Below are 20752 nucleotides of genomic sequence, written 5' to 3'. Positions count from 1 at the left end.
CAAAGCGCCAAATCACACAGTAGTAGTACAATAATACAGAGAAACAAACCCCAACAATCATGTTACATCCCTCTGAGCCAACACTTGGCAACAGTGGGAAGGAAAAACTCCCTTTTAACAGGAAGTAACCTCCAGCAGAGGCAGGCTCAGGGAGGGGCACCAATTGGATGGGGGCTTGATCACGAGTAGATTAATGACATCACATTCGACTTCAGCAGAACTGAAGCGGCTGATGGAGCTCATACAGACATTACATTGATTTTTCCTGCTCTTTTCCATTTCAGTTTAATATTTCTATTTGTTGGCCCTGTTAGAGTAGCTTTGCATAATTTCCAGTTCAAAATAATCCTAATTTATCTTACTGGGCCTTTGTTCAGCTCCCCGTTCTCCCCGTCAGGTTTCCTCTCAGCTTTCTTGTGATTGGCTGTAAATAGGTTTAATGCCAGGTATGTGAGGCGTTTGTGCTCACAGCCAGAGAAATATGAACAATGTGTCTGTTTATTTACACAGCGTCAGATGACGAGAGCTGGTACAAGAACAGCTGTATGGGGGCTGAACCTTCACTGAGGGTTAACAGTTAGGGGTGTGGCTGCTTTGATGGACAGGTGTATGATGTTAGCCAAGTAAATGGACTGGTTCTTATTTAGCGCTTTTCTACTCTGAGCACTCAAAGCGCTCTATACAACTAACTCACTCACCCAATCACACAAGCACTTCTTGTGTAAGCTCTTAAGCTCTCACATTCATACACATTCATCCATCGGAGAGCAACATGGGGTTAGTATCTTCCCAAGGATATTTGGCATGCAGACTAGAGCAGTCTGGGATCGAACCACCGACCTTCTGGTTAGTGGCTGACCTGCTCTGCCACACAAAACTAAAAATACTGTGTGCTGGACCATGACTCATTAAATTCACTCCACTACAGCCACATCAGCACCATCAAGTATGTTTAATAAGATTAACTGACAAATAGGTCCTGCTGTATTTTATTATTTAGTTAACAGATACTGTTTGCAGCTCTATCTGCTCTCTATCTGTAAACCGTGGATATCATAGTCTGTCTTCCATCTTCAGTGTACAGTCTGTAAACCTGAGGGCTGTAAAACAGACATGAATGTATAAAAGCCGACACGTAGTTCAGTGTTCATGTGGCCATGAAGAAACGATCCGCACTTCATTTAAATACAAAGTGGAAATGTTTGTGCTGGTTTCCATGTAAGTAACTGTGTGTTTTCTCTGCAGGTGACACAATCAATGAGCTGTAGAAGTGGTTTCCTGCAAACCTTTGCTGGGACAGGTTCACTGTCAAACTGTTGTTTTTCCCATTGCTTCCATTAAAATACACAAAAAGCAACTTTTTAGCCGTGTATTAAAGTGACTCTATTCCATGTATTTTTAGATTGAAGTTTTGTTTTCTCAGTGTTAGAGCCGTCACTATGATGGCTGTGTAACATCAGCGTTAGCGTCCGTGCAGCAGTTACTGGTCTGAAGTGGAGGAAGCAGCCAATCTGTGATAGTCGTTTAATAGAGCTGACACAATCCATACATGAAAATGACACGAGACATACAGGGCACCAATAACAGCATGGTCCGAGTACTGTGTGTGACAGGAACCACTTCATGAAGAAAACTAGTGAGTGTGAGGTGGCTGATACGTCTCTACCACACCATCTGAAATGTAACTGACAATAAAACTTCTAAAATGATACCAGTAAAAATTGTACTTCTTTCCATACAACACTGTTTGATTTCCATGTTTTCATTCAGGCATCGTCTTCACAGAATAATGACAGTGATGCGTGCACCTCCAGACGTCGTTTAACAGCCTCGCCAGCGTTGAATAGTTTGGTTCGCACGTCCTCGCTGTGCAGGGAAATAAAAGGCAAGTGGGTGGTAGGGACAGAGTATATTAAGGTCTTTTCACTAGTCTTATAATAAGTAAACATATCACTGTCTCAGGCACCACAACTATAAGTAATCATCACTGTACCGACACATGAAACCAGCTCTGCATGCTCCTACAAATCAAAGTTGCGCTGGAAACCTGCTGATCCCAAACCGACCACGGTGAGATGAGGCGCTCCATTAAAGCCGAAGGTGCAAGATCGATTCATCCATCCTGGTGCAGGCAGCGGCCACAGAAAGAGGTTTTAAGACAGATGTTCATAATGGAACCAAGGAATCAGCCATCGCTCCATCGCAGGGGAAATGTTTGAGTACGTAATGAAAGAGGAGCCGTCTGTCAGCTTGGACAACAAACGCCTGGAAACAACTAAATATTGAAAGCAGCAGTTCTGCAGAGTAAAAAGCTCGTTATGACCCTTTGTAGGGTTGTGTAGAAGAATCGTTCCATAAAAATGATTTCAAATGAAAACAAACGAGCTACATAAATGAGCCGTAGGCCACGGCGTGCAGCTTGTGTAACATGAGCGAATGCAGTGGAGTATAAATACTTTAATTAAACTGGTGAATTCCACCTTAAATCTGCATACAGCTGCTTTCATTCTTTTTATTGTCTCTCTGTGCCGCTCCCTGATCCTGGATCTACTGAAGTCCTCTTCCTGTTAAAAGGGAGTTCTTCCTCCCTGCAGTCACCAAACGCTGGGATTGTTGGGATTCTCACTCCACTTTGGAACAGATGACTTAATTGATGCTACGTCTACATAAATATTGAATTAAACTGGTTGAAAGAAAAATAAAACACTTGTAAAAAATTTGTCCAATCGTAGCTGATCCCCACCGCTCAGGGCCTCTGGTGCCACACCCCCGTGGTGACGCTCAGAAACAAAGTCAATGCATTCATATAACTGGAGAGGCTGTGCTCTACTCACAGACACGGCATCGACAACAATAACAACAACAACATAGTCAAGGCACAGTTCTGAATTGCATCAGTCCATAGTGTTGTGTGGTCCTGTGGTGCCGTCTGGTAGCTGTTGCTTAGGCTGGCAGTGGTGATGGCTGCTTCCCAGCAGTCATATCAGGTTAGCTAAAGGCTACTTGGCAAACAGAAGATTTACCACTTTGTGCACACAAAGAGATGCAGTTTGCACCTAGAGTTGGCAAAATGACAGCTTGATACAGACACAGTGAGATTCCTGTTCAACATATTCAACAAGTGCACTGAGAACGTGGCAGCTTTGGTGAGACCAGTGTAGCGGTCGAGCTCAGACTCGAGGTCCAGTGAATGTGATGGACTGACCGCTTCTGCATTACGCAATTAATAATTTAGGAAAGTGGAGACTGTGGATAGCTGATGATGAGGCTTGTTGCCCCTGGCTTACAAACAGCACATGGAAAACTTTCAGGGAAAGTCCAGTTTCAAAGCTGTCAAAGGACGATGAGCGTCTGGATTATGAACGCTTTCTCAAAGAGGACCCATCTCTCTCTGCTTTCAGTTCATCTTTAGAGCCCCTCAGTTCACCCTGTCTGGGCCATTTCAGCATCGTCTCTCGAGACGCCCTCCCTGAAAGCCCACTATCATTGATTGCAAAACGTCAGGAAGTCTACCATGGGGCAGCGTGCAGTGTTTATGTAACGCCTGTACTGCTTGGGCTTCTTGTGCCTAGAGCAGATGACTGATGGACAAGTCGATCAGTTTGTTATGATGCCGCAAAAATGATTGAAATAATGACTGAATGCACACAAGCTGTAACTGTGTACATGAAGATGAAGAAGGCCGGGTCCTCTTTAAGAGGGTTAGCTCAGACTAGCAAAAAGACTGGAAGCAAAGGGACAGAGCTAGCTAGAAAGCCAGACTTTTAAGCTAGCAGCTTGTCTCTTTTTTAGCTTGCTAAGAAAGTTAGCTAGCAACAAAACAGCAAGAACCAAGAAGATAAAGCAAAGGACATGAAGACTGAGTGGGACAGCCAATGAGATGCACTAAAACCACGACTGGTTTTTACACACATAGCCAGGCTAACATTTCTCAGGGCTTCCAGTCTTCACGCTAAGCTAACGCTGTTGTAGCATTAGCTACATGTTTTAGTCTCTCACCAGCTCTTGCTAGCTTTGATACACAGTACTGTGTACTGTACTACGTTAACTGAAATGCACCAAATCCTGCACAAAGCCTGGTCAACAATGAATACTGACACCTTCCCAACCCTCCACGGGGCAAACTGCTGTGAGAACTGCAGAGTGAACTGAGCGTGAGCGGCTCAAAGTCTCACATCACTTCCAGTTACTTTGGTAAGCCTGTGGGTGTAGCTGTGGATGCTGATTGGCTCATTGTCTTCAGTGTGAAGCTGAAACGCGCTCCTCTGTGTTTCGCCGTTACAAACGTCCTCTCCGGCTCACTCAGGGGTTACAGGATTCCTCCGATTATACATGGAAATGAGATTTTGTTCAAATATTTCTAAAAATGATTACAGGATTGAACTATTCCTGTCTAACAAAGTCATGAAAGGAAACACATTGGCATTGTGTGATTTGGCAATTTTCTCTACAAGTAAAAAAGAAATACAGGAACAAAAAATACAAAAGTTCAACAAACAGTTAACTATAAGATCTCCATTTGGCAATATAGAAAGGCTTTGTAATAAAGTCTTTGACAGGTTTACATTTGGTTTATATACAGACGTGTGTGCGTGTGTGTGTGTGTGTGTGTGTGTGCGTGCGCGTGTGTGTGCGTGTCTGTGTGCGTGCGCGTGTGAGTGTGCATGTGTGCGTGCGTGTGTTTCCTCCCTTTTTAAATCCAAACAGAATCAGAGTGGAGGTGGAAACAAGTACACGGTCAAATCAAAGATGCTTCAAAATGAAAACACAGGAAGGCGAGCCGTCGCAGGACAGGAAACAGGAAGAGTCTGTGATGGGAGCGTCCCCGCCAAAGCCGCCGGCTTGTCCCAGCGCTCTTCTTAGTTCATGAACTGCGTGTACCCCTCCGCTCCCGTGACGATCACGTCCATCCAGATCCTCATGGCCTCGGCCGACGGGGCCACCACGTAATAGAGGCGGTCGTGGGTCTTGACGCAGAAGGTCAGCGAGGGGTTGGGGCTCTGGAGGACACGGGACAAAAAACAAGAGACGGGAAATGTCCCGTTAACACAGAGCTAACCATCAGCATGCAGCGAGTCACTGCTGTCCTTCAGGTCTCTTCTGTCAGGTCCAACGACCGATTCAGGTTTATGCAGCATCACTGTGTGTTTTTATTGGATTTGTACCTCATTTCTGCCTCAAAGGGCAAAAGAAGCTATTTAAACCCAGCACGACCCTCAGGTGGACGGATGCTGGTACAGACAAGAGCAGACCAGCACACAGGAGGCGGGAGCATGAGGACTCCCCTCGACCCCAACCTGGTTTTGCTGGAGTTTTCTTCCTGTTAAAGGGAAGCTCTTCCTTCCCGCTGTCACAGAGTGCGTGCTGCTCGTCTGATTGTTGGGGTTTCTCTGCCACGAGCCGTCACGACACTCAGCTACTGTGAAGTGCAGCTCGTGTCTCGCTCTGGTGCTGAGCTCATGTCCTGTACGAGCTTTAGAACCAGCAGCTGTTGGGTTACTCGCTGTAGGCTCTCTTTTTCTTTTAAACACCAAACGAGTGCTTGTCCGTAGACTGAGCTGCCAGAATCCCTCGCTCCGTGTAGCCAAAAAGCTAAACACAGCAGCCTCTCCTAGGAGCTGGGAAGAAGACGCGCAGGACCGAGCCGAGCAGGTGGAGCAGCAGGGTGGAGGTGGGTTGCAGAGCAGCTTGCAGTTGCACAGCTTAAATGAAACACTCATGATGTTGAGGCACTCGGACTGTGAGCCGAGGCTGTGATGCTACACGTGCAAAAAAACTGTTTGCCAACATTAGAGCCGTCTACCATCAGCTGCACACCAACAGTCCAGTGTTTCCACACAGCTGCTGCTATTTAAAGTCCACTCGTTCCTGCCCGGCTGCTCGGCTTAGCCAATCTGGTGATTCTTGTAACTTCCCAGTTGGAACACCGAGTGCCCTCTGGTGGACAAACTAGGCAACACCAACACTCATAACATGCTTAAAGAGCATTTCCCCGTCTCTACTTCCCCCCGTGGGCCAAAATAAATACTGACAGATGTGCCAGTGGATCAGCGAACACATCCATGTCAGACGACACACACACAGGAAACAAAGATGCAGCTTCAGGCACCTTTGTTTCCACACTGATACTAAAAGATAATGCAGGGTGAGATAAAGACATGAAGTATGTTAGTTTACTGTTAAAACACTAATAAATTGCTGTTAATTAAAACAGACCCACGTTCTCCTGACATCAACATCAGCTCTTTGTGCCGCTGCTACGAGCTGCACACTCTGAAGCTTCCCTCTGTAACGCCGCATTGGAAGTGACAAGTCGAATCAAAGTTCCCGAGTCGATCAGAGCCCCGCAGTCAGAGCGTGGTGTGCTGCGACAGCCCGTCAAACACAGCGGCTCGGCTTTATGTCGCAGATAAATAAAGTGACAAGACGTGGAGGCTCAAGACGAGCAGCGAGAAACACGAGCGGAGAGACACCTACGGCTGCGTCAGGCGTCTGTGAACAGAGGCAGCACTTAACAAATACAGCTTGGATGTATTCTGAAGCATATGAATGAGGGAGCACTCCACTGGTCTGTACTGGGATCACTGGGACAGACACAGGGAAGGATTAGTTAGGGTGCGACTGTCACTGAGGGTGTCAGCACAACTACAGCGCACGGCGGCTGAGGTCAGGCGGCGAGCAGAGAGCGAGGATGCACATGCTGCTGTGTGACAGGAGGAGGCGTGAAGGAAAGAAGGATGAAGACTTGTACCTTTGTGGCGCTGCGCAGGTGGTCGTAGTAAACCTCCTCGATGGCCTGGAAGTAGATGACTCCCTTCAGCTTGGTCTCGTGTTTGTCTGCGGGACAGAAACGAGCTTTGGTCAGAAACTCAAACGTTTGCACTTCCCAGGCTGGCAGGATCGAGGGACACGGCTCGCTGACAGAGTCAAACTTTGACCAGAGTACAATTAGAGTGATGGATGGAGAAGGACAAGCACAGTGGCCCCCCCCCCCCTGTTTTTAAGCCAGTGGTGCTCTCATTGTATTTTCACACTTGCCTGCACTCTTACGCTGCTCTGGTACAGGGTTGCAGTTTGTTTCATCAGCCACTGCAGAACTGCAGTCAGGAACCGGTGGGGAACTCAGCCCCTCTCTACCTCCAGGCACAAACACTCCACGAGCCAACTCAAAGAGTAGTAGGTAGAGACGCCGCTTCATTTCGAGGAACGGCGCTTTGCCTTTAATGCGCTGCTATTATCTGCTAACGACCTCTTTAGCATTCAAACAGCCCTGCATCTCATCAGGCTGCATCTAAACTAGCCGACGACCCACCGCCGCTGCTGCTGGTGGAGGCTGGTTAATGCGAATTAGCGCCGCTTGTGACTTCTGCACGTCACCTCTAGTTAAACACTGTTCAAGGTCAAGAGAAGAGGGCGAGAGGTGCATCTCAATCAGCTCCTCAGAGAGCGCGGCGCCGAGTGCATTTTAACTGCTGCCAAAGTAATCTCTGCACACCTCCTCGCCCTGGCTCGCTTTCAACAAGGTTCGCTTTAAGCAGCTTTAAGCGGAACCTTCTGAGCACTTCAAAGGCCGTCAGCGAGCGGACGTCCCCGAGCTCGCCGCTCAAATGACAGCCTGCAAGGTGCACGCAGATCTGCTCCGAGCCTGGAGGACGCACGCTCTCACGCAGCACGGCGTTGCTGCTTCGCTCTGCTTTCCTCTGACGGCTGAACATGAGAATCATCCAGCTGAGAAACGCAGGTGGATGATTTTCTGTCTCTGTGTTGGTTTCAGCATCACCGAGGACACAAACATCATCCCCTCGGACTGAGTGATGAAACTTTCAGAGCATCTGAAAACCAGATACATCAGGTTTCCCTGAAGAACGCAGGTGTGCTCTCAGGGGCGGGGCCACGTTAGGTAGCGAGAGTTGAAGCTCAGCTGTGAAGTTTAAGGTTTTCAGGGTTTTTATCATTAGCTCGGGTTCCCTGGGTCTTTTCCCGTGTGTCATAAACAAATCTTCTTGTTTTGGTTGTATTTTGTTGTAACTGAATTTCCCAGAGGAAGCCACCTGAGGGATTAATAAAGTTTTATCTTATCTTATTTATCCGCGGCGCTTTAAAGGCCATGAAAACTCTGTCAGACATGAACCGACTGATGTAAAACAGGTCGGGCACCGCTGCTGCTGAGGCCCCCTTTCTTCTTTTTGACTTTGTCAGGTGTTAAACTGGGACAGACAAAGAGCGCCACGCTAAGGCGCCACGCTAACACAGCAGACACTTACCAACGTAGTAGGAGAACGTCCTTTTGAGGCGGTCGAACACGAACCAGCGTTTCTTCCACGACTTGATCTTGCCTCCCATCTTCACCAGGTAGCCCTTGCACATCTTCTCGGTGAGGATGACGTGATAGCACGTCTCCACGCCGTGACCCGACGACTCGATGTGCGAGCGCAAATCGAACTCCTCCTTCCTGATGGGCAGGTAGCGAGTCATAGGACGGGCCTGCGTGGACAGACACGGGCAGAGGAGTGACTGATACGGACGATGCAGATGCAGACGCAGCTGCAGGTCTGCAGACACGAACACATAAACACACAGTAATTCAATTCAATTCAATTTTATTTATATAGCGCCAAATCACAACAAAAGTCGCCTCAAGGCGCTTCATAGATACAGAGAAAAACCCAACAATCATATGACCCCCTATGAGCAGCACTTTGGTGACAGTGGGAAGGAAAAACTCCCTTTTAACAGGAAGAAACCTCCAACAGAACCAGGCTCAGGGAGGGGCGGGGCCATCTGCTGTGATTGGTTGGGGTGAGTAAGACAGAAACGTCTCCGCACCAAGCTGCCAGTCACAGTCTGATCCACTGACAACCTTAACCTCCACCTCCTCCACCTGTCTGTGGACGGCCTGATAACGAGGCGCCCACATCAGGCACAAATCACACGTTTCATATTTCAAAGTCAGGTTTATGCCACATGTTTTAATGTCCTATGAAAATGCAGAACTCCTCGTGCACAGGACAGATGTGGCGTAAAGAGGAACCCAGGACAGATGTGGAGTAAAGAGGAACGCAGGACAGATGTGGAGTAAAGAGGAACGCAGGACAGATGTGGAGTAAAGAGGAACGCAGGACAGATGTGGAGTAAAGAGGAACGCAGGACAGATGTGGAGTAAAGAGGAACGCAGGACAGATGTGGAGTAAAGAGGAACGCAGGACAGATGTGGAGTAAAGAGGAACGCAGGACAGATGTGGAGTAAAGAGGAACGCAGGACAGATGTGGAGTAAAGAGGAACGCAGGACAGATGTGGAGTAAAGAGGAACGCAGGACAGATGTGGAGTAAAGAGGAACGCAGGACAGATGTGGAGTAAAGAGGAACGCAGGACAGATGTGGAGTAAAGAGGAACCCAGGACAGATGTGGAGTAAAGAGGAACGCAGGACAGATGTGGAGTAAAGAGGAACGCAGGACAGATGTGGAGTAAAGAGGAACGCAGGACAGATGTGGAGTAAAGAGGAACGCAGGACAGATGTGGAGTAAAGAGGAACGCAGGACAGATGTGGAGTAAAGAGGAACGCAGGACAGATGTGGAGTAAAGAGGAACGCAGGACAGATGTGGAGTAAAGAGGAACGCAGGACAGATGTGGAGTAAAGAGGAACGCAGGACAGATGTGGAGTAAAGAGGAACGCAGGACAGATGTGGAGTAAAGAGGAACGCAGGACAGATGTGGAGTAAAGAGGAACGCAGGACAGATGTGGAGTAAAGAGGAACGCAGGACAGATGTGGAGTAAAGAGGAACGCAGGACAGATGTGGAGTAAAGAGGAACGCAGGACAGATGTGGAGTAAAGAGGAACGCAGGACAGATGTGGAGTAAAGAGGAACGCAGGACAGATGTGGAGTAAAGAGGAACGCAGGACAGATGTGGAGTAAAGAGGAACGCAGGACAGATGTGGAGTAAAGAGGAACGCAGGACAGATGTGGAGTAAAGAGGAACGCAGGACAGATGTGGAGTAAAGAGGAACCCAGGACAGATGTGGAGTAAAGAGGAACCCAGGACAGATGTGGAGTAAAGAGGAACGCAGGACAGATGTGGAGTAAAGAGGAACGCAGGACAGATGTGGAGTAAAGAGGAACCCAGGACAGATGTGGAGTAAAGAGGAACCCAGGACAGATGTGGAGTAAAGAGGAACCCAGGACAGATGTGGAGTAAAGAGGAACCCAGGACAGATGTGGAGTAAAGAGGAACCCAGGACAGATGTGGAGTAAAGAGGAACCCAGGACAGATGTGGAGTAAAGAGGAACCCAGGACAGATGTGGAGTAAAGAGGAACCCAGGACAGATGTGGAGTAAAGAGGAACCCAGGACAGATGTGGAGTAAAGAGGAACGCAGGACAGATGTGGAGTAAAGAGGAACGCAGGACAGATGTGGAGTAAAGAGGAACGCAGGACAGATGTGGAGTAAAGAGGAACGCAGGACAGATGTGGAGTAAAGAGGAACGCAGGACAGATGTGGAGTAAAGAGGAACGCAGGACAGATGTGGAGTAAAGAGGAACGCAGGACAGATGTGGAGTAAAGAGGAACGCAGGACAGATGTGGAGTAAAGAGGAACGCAGGACAGATGTGGAGTAAAGAGGAACGCAGGACAGATGTGGAGTAAAGAGGAACGCAGGACAGATGTGGAGTAAAGAGGAACCCAGGACAGATGTGGAGTAAAGAGGAACGCAGGACAGATGTGGAGTAAAGAGGAACGCAGGACAGATGTGGAGTAAAGAGGAACGCAGGACAGATGTGGAGTAAAGAGGAACGCAGGACAGATGTGGAGTAAAGAGGAACGCAGGACAGATGTGGAGTAAAGAGGAACGCAGGACAGATGTGGAGTAAAGAGGAACCCAGGACAGATGTGGAGTAAAGAGGAACCCAGGACAGATGTGGAGTAAAGAGGAACCCAGGACAGATGTGGAGTAAAGAGGAACGCAGGACAGATGTGGAGTAAAGAGGAACGCAGGACAGATGTGGAGTAAAGAGGAACGCAGGACAGATGTGGAGTAAAGAGGAACGCAGGACAGATGTGGAGTAAAGAGGAACGCAGGACAGATGTGGAGTAAAGAGGACTTAGCCCTGTTGGGTCACTAATGTGCGCTCCACGATGCTTCAACCGTTATTCTGACACATCATGAAAAACTAAAGGCTGCTCCGTCACAGCTGGAAACATCAGCAGGTCAGTCTGACCCAGATGTTTCCGACCATGAAACTGGTCCTGTTACAGGCTCACCTGTGGAGACCTTAACATGGATTCAACTGTTGGCGAGCTCCACGGCGGTAAAGAGAACAGCTGTAAACGTTGGAGCACGCGTCCACGTTTGTGTTGCGTGTCGATGAACAGTATTTACGGCCACACAGGCTTCAGGTTTACATCATAAATGCACGTGGGCTGGTTTTGTTACGAGCACGGCCATATTTATGCGCCGCCAGCCGCCCGTGGCGCCGCCACACCCGCCCGTCGAGTCGCTCTGCACGTTTCCGCCACACAGACTCGATCACACCTGCTTTCACTGACCTGAGAGAAGTTCTTGGCCCTCATCTTGACTTCCTTCTCCACCAGCTGCTGCCGGTGGAAAGTTTCATCCTGCAGCCTCTTCTCCGCCTCCTCCCTCCTCCGCCTCTCCTCCTCGAGCATCTGACGGCGAGCCAGGCTCTCCCGTTCCTAGCGGACAGCGCTTTCATTAAATATTTTTTGTGATCTGTGGAAGGGTTTGGCAGAGCGCACGTGTTCGCTCTTCATACATTTATGTACATGGGGTCCCGCCGGGAGCTGCTGACCACCGCGCAGCTTCTTTAAACACCAAACTCGGCGTAACGATCGGCAGACACACACAACGCATCGACGCAGACTGGAAGACGAAAACACTGCAGCACTACGACTGTGAGAAACAAAGGCGCTCACTGTTTTTCTCGTTCGGCCTTTGTGTGAGACTTCCTAATTGGCTCGCAGTCAGACTCAGAACAGAAGATAATGGATGGATCATTGAGCTGCTTCATCGAGGCAAACAAAGATGTGCAAAGTCCAATAAAATAATCAGCAGCTCTGCTGTCAGGAACTTTAGATTTTTAAAAAAATGCGAGTTATCGACGGGAGCGCTGCGAGAACTCATCGCTCAGCGAGTATGGATTCAGGATCATCAGCGAACGCCGCAGCACTTGTGACGGCGCTTCTTACCCGCGATTCGATAAGTCTGGCTTTCTCCAGCTGCGCCTCCTTCAGCATCTTCTCCATCTCCTCGATCTTCAGGGCGTCCACGCCTCCGACGCTGCCATCAAACACATTAGTTACACAAAGTCACAGCGATAAGTCGACAAATACAAAATAAAAGCATCTAAAGCCCAAAGACATGAAAACTTAACGAGGTCAGGCTGCAGCATTAATCACGTCAGTGGGACGACTGCAGTTGATCCCTGTGCTCGTCATCACAGCTTCAGTCCCATTAAACTCCTCATAATGTGAACAAACCACGTGTGAGCTGTGAGGACTGTAAACGAGCCCACTGTGGATAAAACTCACAGGGGGAGTCTGAAGATGAGCAGCTGTGTGTGTGTGTGTGTCTGTGTGTGTCTGTGTCTGTGTGTGTGTCTGTGTGTGTCTGTGTCTGTGTGTGTGTGTGTGTGTCTGTGTGTGTGTGTGTGTGTCTGTGTGTGTCTGTGTCTGTGTGTGTGTCTGTCTGTGTGTGTCTGTGTCTGTGTGTGTCTGTGTCTGTGTGTGTCTGTGTCTGTGTGTCTGTGCGTGTCTGTGTCTGTGTGTGTCTGTGTGTGTGTCTGTGTGTGTGTGTCTGTGTCTGTGTGTGTGTGTGTGTGTGCCTGTGCGTGTGTGTGTCTGTGTCTGTGTGTGTGTGTCTGTGCGTGCGTGTGTCTGTGTGTGTGTGTCTGTGTGTGTGTGTCTGTGTGTGTGTGTGTCTGTGTGTGTGTGTGTCTGTGTGTCTGTGTGTGTGTGTGTGTCTGTGTGTGTGTGTCTGTGTGTGTGTGTGTGTCTGTGTGTGTGTGTCTGTGTGTGTGTGTCTGTGTGTGTGTGTGTGTGTGTGTGTCTGTGTGTGTGTCTGTGTGTCTGTGTGTGTGTGTGTCTGTGTGTGTGTCTGTGTGTCTGTGTGTCTGTGTGTGTGTCTGTGCGTCCGTGTGTGTGTGTGTGTGTGTGTCTCTGTGTGTGTGTCTGTGTGTGTGTCTGTGTGTGTGTGTCTCAATTTAACATTTCAATCAAGCTTTATCTACACAGCGCTAAATCCCATCAACAGTCGCCTCACAGTGGTTTATACTGTCAGGTCGACTCTACAATAACACATACAGAGAAAAACAATCATATGACCCCCTATGAGCAGCACTTTGGTGACAGTGGGAAGGAAAAACTCCCTTTTAACAGGAAGAAACCTCCAGCAGAACCAGGCTCAGGGAGGGGCGGGGCCTGTGACACATTTTTGTAACAATAACTTTCATTTCACCAAATAAACAGAAGCATGAAGAATGTTTTTTATTATCAAACAGATGTGGAGCCAGCTGTGTTCAGTGAAACATGTGAGAAACATCAACAACTCATCAGCTGTGATCAGCTGGTGTGTTTCTGTCAGCAGCTGACGTCTGAACACTGGAGCAGGTCAACACACCCGGGGTGTATCTGGGCGTGTGTTCAGCTACACACAAACATTAACAACCTCATGTGTGCGTCATACCCGCTCATGTTGTCAGGCGAGCACGCCGAGTTGTTCCCGGTGGACACGCTGGTGTCCATGCTATCCGAGCTCTCCAGGCTCAGCGTGTCGTACGGCTGCTCCCCGGCCGACGGCGGCTGATGGTGCAGGATGGAGTGGTGAACCAGAGGAGGCGGGCCCAAGGAAGTGTGGCTCAGCGTGGGGCTGTAGGCCATGATGGGTGAGTAGGAGGGAGACGGGGAGGACGAGGTTATGAGCTGGGAGCCGTGGAGCGCCTCCCACTGGCACTGAGCCTCCGCCGCTGCTCGTTGCTTGAGCTCGGCCAGACGGCGGCGCTGCTCTTCGATGACCTGCTGACCTGGAGGGGGGAGGGGGGATACGGTGAGCGTCTGAGGTCTGAACAAGGACTCGAGCGTGAGCAGGCCCGTTTGTTCCTACAGGAAACAAAGCTGTGAAGGACATCAGCACTCGTGAAGGAGACCCGCCCACAACCTACAAACAGATCCATGCACCACACATACACGTATGTGCTCTCAGTGATAACAAGCTTGAGGAAAACTACAAAAACCCACAAAGTTGAAGCAAAAGCGTCCGTCCAACATCCTACATTAGGAATGAAGCCGCTGCAGCTCCTAACACATCTGGCTCCAAAACAGGAGCTCGCTGAACACTGAACATGCAACATTTATTCTCCAGCAGCAGGAAGGCTCATGGAAGATTGATGGAGGAAGAGAGAGGAGTCAATGTTACAGACAAAGAAGAAGATGAAAAGAAAGAGGCGTTAATGACACACCAGAGAGGATGAGGAGGGCTGGAGACAGGGTCTGAAACGAGCCGCAGCCACGATCCTGTTAAATGTTACCTTTGATGGATAAATCAGCAGCAGCTCGCTGCCAGAGTGCATCTCATTTCAGATTAGCCTCTGCTTCGTTTACGCGGCCCTAAAGCGCCATCTTTGCGTCCCCATCGGCACACAGCAGTACCTTTGTGACAAACAGCTGGTTTCAGACCCTGCCTGTGTTTACAGAGAGCAGCTGAGCAGACGCAGAGCGCGGTGTGTGCGACCCCTGGACGCGCTGCTCCATCTACCTGCTGAGCTTCCCTCTACGGCGCTCTGCCTGGAGGTCTGGGGCTCTGTGGTGCAGCAGGCACAGACACAACACAGCAGACGTGAGAAAAGCTGACAAATGTGAGCAGCTCCGCTTTGCAGCCCAGCGGCCGTGGGTGGCCGAGCTAGAAACACCAGACTGCTTCGCTCTGATCCATTTAGTCACACGGCACTGACGCATTAGGAGCACTGATGCCACACACACACACACAGACACACACACACACAGCTAGCTTACAAACAGCAAGTTAGCGAGAACCTGAGGAAGCAGCACAGACGCCTGATACACACCAGGCTGTCTGCTGTTCACCATCACAGCACAGCTTACTCTTGATATGAGCTTATTTTCATATTATTATCAGTGTTAATATTATTAATGTTATGCAGTGAGAGCACACTTGGAAAATAAGACAAATACAAAACTAACGAGTCAGCATGTAACACAGCAAAGCTGGCATCTCTCCAGGATCACAGAGACCTTCAGCTTTAATCTGAAGTTTGTCCACGACGAGCAGCAAAATCACAGCTGTGCACTCAGCTGCTGCTGCCTCCTTAACCCTTTAAGACCGACCATAGAACCAAGTCCACCAGAGCTTATATTATATGTTTACATGCTGTGGAGCCATTTTTGGGAGCATTTCAAGTTGCTATACATCAATACAACCATTATAGCCCAGATTTTAATAATATGTCTGCATTAAGTGCATAGTAATTACATAAATTGCAAAAAAGTGCAATAAACTACAAAAAAATGTAAAATCATTTTTGTTTTTTAACATATATTTCTAGTTAGAGAAATTTAAGAGGCTTATCCCTCAAAACTGTAAATACAAAAAAGTTGCACAAAATAGTTTCCCACCACAGGAAATTTATTTTGAGTGTCTTCATAGTTTTATTTTTGAAATACACCAATTTTTATACACTGCAGGAAAAACAAAAATAAATATTATGATGCAAATTTGCAAAAAAAAGCAGCATATGCATCAAAATAAACTATTTCCAGCAGTGCAATATGAGTCCTAAGCATCCCAGAAACCACACAGAAAGTCATAAAGTCAAAGATAACTTTTAAAAACACCAGTATAGGCTCATGAGGCCCTGATGGTAAAAAACTACATTTCCGCAAAATGACGTCACTTCCGGTTTCGGGCAGGTCATGGCGGACATGGATAGTTCACGCTGATGGATGTAGGAAGTGTTACAAACAGCTGATCGGATCAGCAAAGCGTGTTTCTGGAATATTATGTTTTTGTTGCTGCAAGTGCTTTTTATGCAGTTTTTGCAAAGTTATATGTGGAAGGAAACTGTGACCGAGGACAAGCTGATGGCATAAGATGTAAGTACAACTCCTCCGGTTTCATATGCAAAAAAAAAAATATTGCGCTAGCTCACGTGGTTGCAGAGCTACCGGGATTTAAAAATAGTTACGCAAAACAGAGCGTGCTGCTCCGACCGGCTTTAAAGGGTTAATGAAACCACACTAACACACAGGATAGAACAACATATACAAATTGCTTCTGTGTCTCAGATTGAATCTGCAAACATACAGGAGGTCCAGACTCCAACACTGGGAACCAGTGACCTGGACAATAAGACACATGCATGTACAGTGGCTTACAAAAGTATTTTATGCCCCTTGAACTTTCCCACATTTTGTCACATTACAGCCACAAACATGAATCAATGTTATTGGACTTCCAGGTGAAAGACCAACACAAAGTGGTGAACACGTGAGAAGTGGAATGAAAATCAGACATGATTCCAAACATTTTTACAAATAAATAACTGTAAAGTGGGGTGTGTGTAATTATTCAGCCCCCTGAGTCAATACTTTGTAGAACCAGCTTTTGCTGCAGTTGCAGCTGCCAGTCTTTTAGGGTCTGTCTCTACCAGCTTTGCACATCTACAGACTGAAATCTTTGCCCTTTCTTCTTTGAAACAGCTCCAGCTCAGTCAGGTTAGATGGGCAGCGTTTGTGAACAGCAGTTTTCAGATCTTGCCACAGAATCTCTTGGATTTAGATCTGGACTTTGACTGGGCCGTTCTAACACATGGATGTGTTTTGTTTTAAACCATTGTTGCCCTGGCTTTATGTTTAGGGTGGTTGTCCTGCTGGAAGCTGAACCTCCGCCCCAGTCTCAAGTCTTTTGCAGACTCCAAGAGGTTTTCTTCCAAGATTGTCCTGTATTTGGCTCCATCCATCTTCCCATCAACTCTGACCAGCTTCCCTGTCCCTGCTGAAGAGAAGCCCCCCCAGAGCATGATGCTGCCACCACCATATCTGACAGTGGGGATGGTGTGTTCAGAGTGATGAGCAGTGTTAGTTTTCCACACACAGCGTTTTGCATTTTGGTCTCATCTGACCAGAGCAGCTTCTGCCACATGTTTGCTGTGTCCCCCACATGTTTGCTGTGTCCCCCACATGTTTGCTGTGTCCCCCACATGTTTGCTGTGTCCCCCACATGTTTGCTGTGTCCCCCACATGGCTTGTGGCAAACTGCAAACGGGACTTCTTATGGTTTCTGTTAACAATGGCTTTCTTCTTGCCACTCTTCCATAAAGGCCAACTTTGTGCAGTGCACGACTAATAGTTGTCCTATGGACAGATTCCCCACCTGAGCTGTAGATCTCTGCAGCTCGTCCAGAGTCACAATGGGCCTCTTGGCTGCATTTCTGATCTCTCCTTGTTCGGCCTGTGAGTTTAGGTGGACGGCCTTGTCTTGGTAGGTTTACAGTTGTGCCATACTCCTCCCATTTCTGAATGATGGCTTGAACAGTGCTCCGTGGGATGTTCAAGGCTTGGGAAATCTTTGTGTAGCCTAAACCTGCTTTAAATGTCTCAATAACTTTATCCCTGACCTGTCGGACTCTGTAGTTTTCTCTGGTCCCCTCCCCAATCAGACCAGGAGTGACATGTTTAGCCGCATGTTCTCCTTAAATTGCTGGCTGTCTGAGTGGTGTCCCAGAAACGATGTGGGCTTCATAGATAATTGGCAAACCTTCTGGAGGAAACCTGGTCTTGTTAGGAGAGATGGCATCCATCCCACTTTGGATGGAGCAGCTCTCATTTCTAGAAATATCGACAAATTTATTAAACCCCTCAAAACATGACTATCCAGAGTTGGGACCAGGAAGCAGAGTTGCAGTCTTACACGCCTCTCTGCAGCTTCTCTCCTCCTGCTACCCCCCCAAAAACCCATCTCCATAGAGACTGTGTCAGCTTCCAAAAAGACAAAAAACAAACTAAAAACCAGCAACAAACAACTTAAACAATCACAAAGAAAGAACAATACAGTATCCACATCTGAACCAAAGAGTAAAACAGTGAAATGTGGATTATTAAATATTAGGTCTCTCTCCTCCAAGTCTCTGTTAGTACATGACTTAATAATTGATCAACAAATTGATTTACTCTGCCTTACAGAAACCTGGTTGCAGCAGGATGATTATGTTAGTTTAAATGAATCAACACCCCCGAGTCATTCTAACTACCAGAAATCTCGAAGCACAGGTCGAGGGGGAGGTGTGGCAGCAATTTTTCACACCAGTCTATTAATTAATGAAAGACCAAGACAGACTTTTAATTCATTTGAAAGCCTGATGCTTAGCCTCGTCCACCCCAGCTGTGAAACTCAGAAACCAGTCTTACTTGTTATCATCTATCGTCCACCTGGGCCTTACACAGAGTTTCTGTCTGATTTCTCAGACTTTATATCTAATTTAGTTCTGAGCTCAGATAAAATAATTATTGTGGGTGATTTTAACATCCATGTAGATGCTAAAAATGACAGCCTCAACATGCCATTTAATCTGTTGTTAGACTCAATTGGTTTCTCTCAAAATGTAAAAGAACCCACCCACCACTTTAATCACACTCTAGATCTTGTTTTAACATATGACATAGAAACTGAACATTTAACAGTGTTTCCTGAAAACCCTCTCCTGTCTGATCATTTCTTGATAACATTTACATTTACAATAATTGATTACGCAGCAGTGGAGAGTGGACTTTATCAAAGTAGATGTCTTTCTGAAAGCGCTGTAACTAAGTTTAAGAATATAATCCAGCCACTGTTATCATCGTCAATGCCCTGTACCAACACAGAGCAGAGCAGCTATCTGAACGCTACCCCAACAGAGGTCGATTATCTTGTTAATAATTTCACCTCCTCACTACGTACGACTCTGGATACTGTAGCTCCAGTGAAAACTAAGGTCTCTAATCAGAAGTACCTGACCCCGTGGTATAATTCTCAAACACGTACCCTAAAGCAGATGACTCGTAATCTGGAGAGGAAATGGCGTGTCACAAATTTAGAGGATCATCATTTAGCCTGGAGAAATAGTTTGTTGCTTTATAAGAAAGCCCTCCACAAAGCCAGAACAGCTTACTACTCATCACTGATTGAAGAAAATAAGAACAACCCCAGGTTTCTCTTCAGCACTGTAGCCAGGCTGACAAAAAGTCAGAGCTCTTTTGAGCCAACCATCCCTTTAACGTTAACTAGTGATGACTTCATGAACTTCTTCACAAATAACATTTTTATCATTAGAGAAAAAATTACCAATAATCATCCCACAGATGTAATATTATCTACAGCTACTCTTAGTACCATTGATGTTAAGTTAGACTCTTTTTCTCCAATCGATCTTTCTGAGTTAACTTCAATAATTACTTCCTCCAAACCATCAACGTGTCTTTTAGACCCCATTCCAACAAAACTGCTCAAAGAAGTCCTGCCATTGATTAATTCTTCGATCTTATATATGATCAACCTATCTCTAATAATCGGCTATGTACCACAGGCCTTCAAGGTGGCTGCAGTTAAACCTTTACTCAAAAAGCCATCTCTAGACCCAGCAGTCTTAGCTAATTATAGGCCAATCTCCAACCTTCCTTTCATATCAAACATCCTTGAAAGAGTAGTTGTCAAACAGCTAACAGATCATCTGCAGAGGAATGGTTTATTTGAAGAGTTTCAGTCAGGTTTCAGAGTTCATCACAGCACAGAAACAGCTTTAGTGAAGGTTACAAATGATCTTCTTATGGCCTCTGACAGTGGACTCATCTCTGTGCTTGTCCTTCTTGACCTTAGTGCAGCATTCGATACTGTTGACCATAATATCCTATTAGAGCGATTAGAACATGCTGTAGGTATTACAGGTATTGCACTGCAGTGGTTTGTATCATATCTATCTAATAGACTCCAATTTGTGCATGTAAATGGAGAGTCCTCTTCACACACTGAGGTTAATTATGGAGTTCCACAGGGTTCAGTGCTAGGACCAATTCTGTTTACATTATACATGCTTCCCCTAGGCAGCATCATTAGAAGACATAGCATACATTTTCACTGCTATGCAGATGACACCCAGCTCTATCTGTCCATGAAGCCAGATAACACACACCAATTAGTTAAACTGCAGGAATGTCTTAAAGACATAAAGACTTGGATGGCCACTAACTTTCTGCTTCTTAACTCAGATAAAACTGAGGTCATTGTACTCGGCGCTGAAAAGCTTAGAAATATGGTATCTAACCAGATTCTTACTCTGGATGGCATTACCTTGGCCTCCAGTAACGCTGTGAGGAACCTTGGAGTCATTTTTGACCAGGATATGTCCTTCAACGCACATATTAAACAAATATGTAAGACTGCGTTCTTCCATTTGCGCAACATCTCTAAAATTAGAAATATCCTGTCTCAGAGTGACGCTGAAAAACTAGTTCATGCATTTATTACTTCCAGGCTGGACTACTGCAATTCATTATTATCAGGATGTCCAAAAAACTCGCTGAAAAGCCTTCAGCTAATCCAAAATGCTGCAGCAAGAGTCCTGACAGGGACTAGAAAGAGAGAGCATATTTCTCCTGTTTTGGCTTCCCTTCATTGGCTTCCTGTTAAATCCAGAATTGAATTCAAAATCCTGCTCCTTACATACAAGGTCTTAAATAATCAGGC

General features: G+C 46.9%; 2 protein-coding genes across 6 annotated transcripts in view; one reads left to right on the top strand and one right to left on the bottom strand.

Annotated features, from left to right (window-relative positions):
* Nucleotides 1–1721, top strand: part of a2m1 (alpha-2-macroglobulin 1) — a 63471-nt gene extending 61750 nt beyond the window's left edge. The window contains exon 36 of the mRNA XM_085131499.1: nt 1246–1721. Within this exon, the coding sequence (XP_084987625.1) occupies nt 1246–1268 (23 nt within the window). The 3' untranslated portion in view covers nt 1269–1721. The remainder of the gene's footprint in view (nt 1–1245) is intronic.
* phldb1b (pleckstrin homology-like domain, family B, member 1b) overlaps nt 190–20752 on the bottom strand; it is a 153050-nt gene continuing 132487 nt past the window's right edge. For 4 of the 5 annotated variants that reach the window (XM_085131494.1, XM_085131496.1, XM_085131497.1 and 1 more), the window contains 7 exons: nt 14771–14815; nt 13703–14039; nt 12208–12298; nt 11548–11694; nt 8265–8484; nt 6752–6837; nt 190–5000 (listed from right to left, as the gene is read on the bottom strand). In XM_085131494.1, the coding sequence (XP_084987620.1) occupies nt 4860–5000; nt 6752–6837; nt 8265–8484; nt 11548–11694; nt 12208–12298; nt 13703–14039; nt 14771–14815 (1067 nt within the window). In that variant the 3' untranslated portion in view covers nt 190–4859. The remainder of the gene's footprint in view (nt 5001–6751; nt 6838–8264; nt 8485–11547; nt 11695–12207; nt 12299–13702; nt 14040–14770; nt 14816–20752) is intronic. The other variant, XM_085131495.1, reaches the window with a different exon arrangement.

This window comes from Neolamprologus multifasciatus, chromosome 14 (assembly GCF_963576455.1).
Source record: "Neolamprologus multifasciatus chromosome 14, fNeoMul1.2, whole genome shotgun sequence".
NCBI lineage: Eukaryota > Metazoa > Chordata > Actinopteri > Cichliformes > Cichlidae > Neolamprologus > Neolamprologus multifasciatus.
Note: the sequence above shows the minus strand (reverse complement) of the source record. Positions and strands in the feature narration are given on the sequence as shown.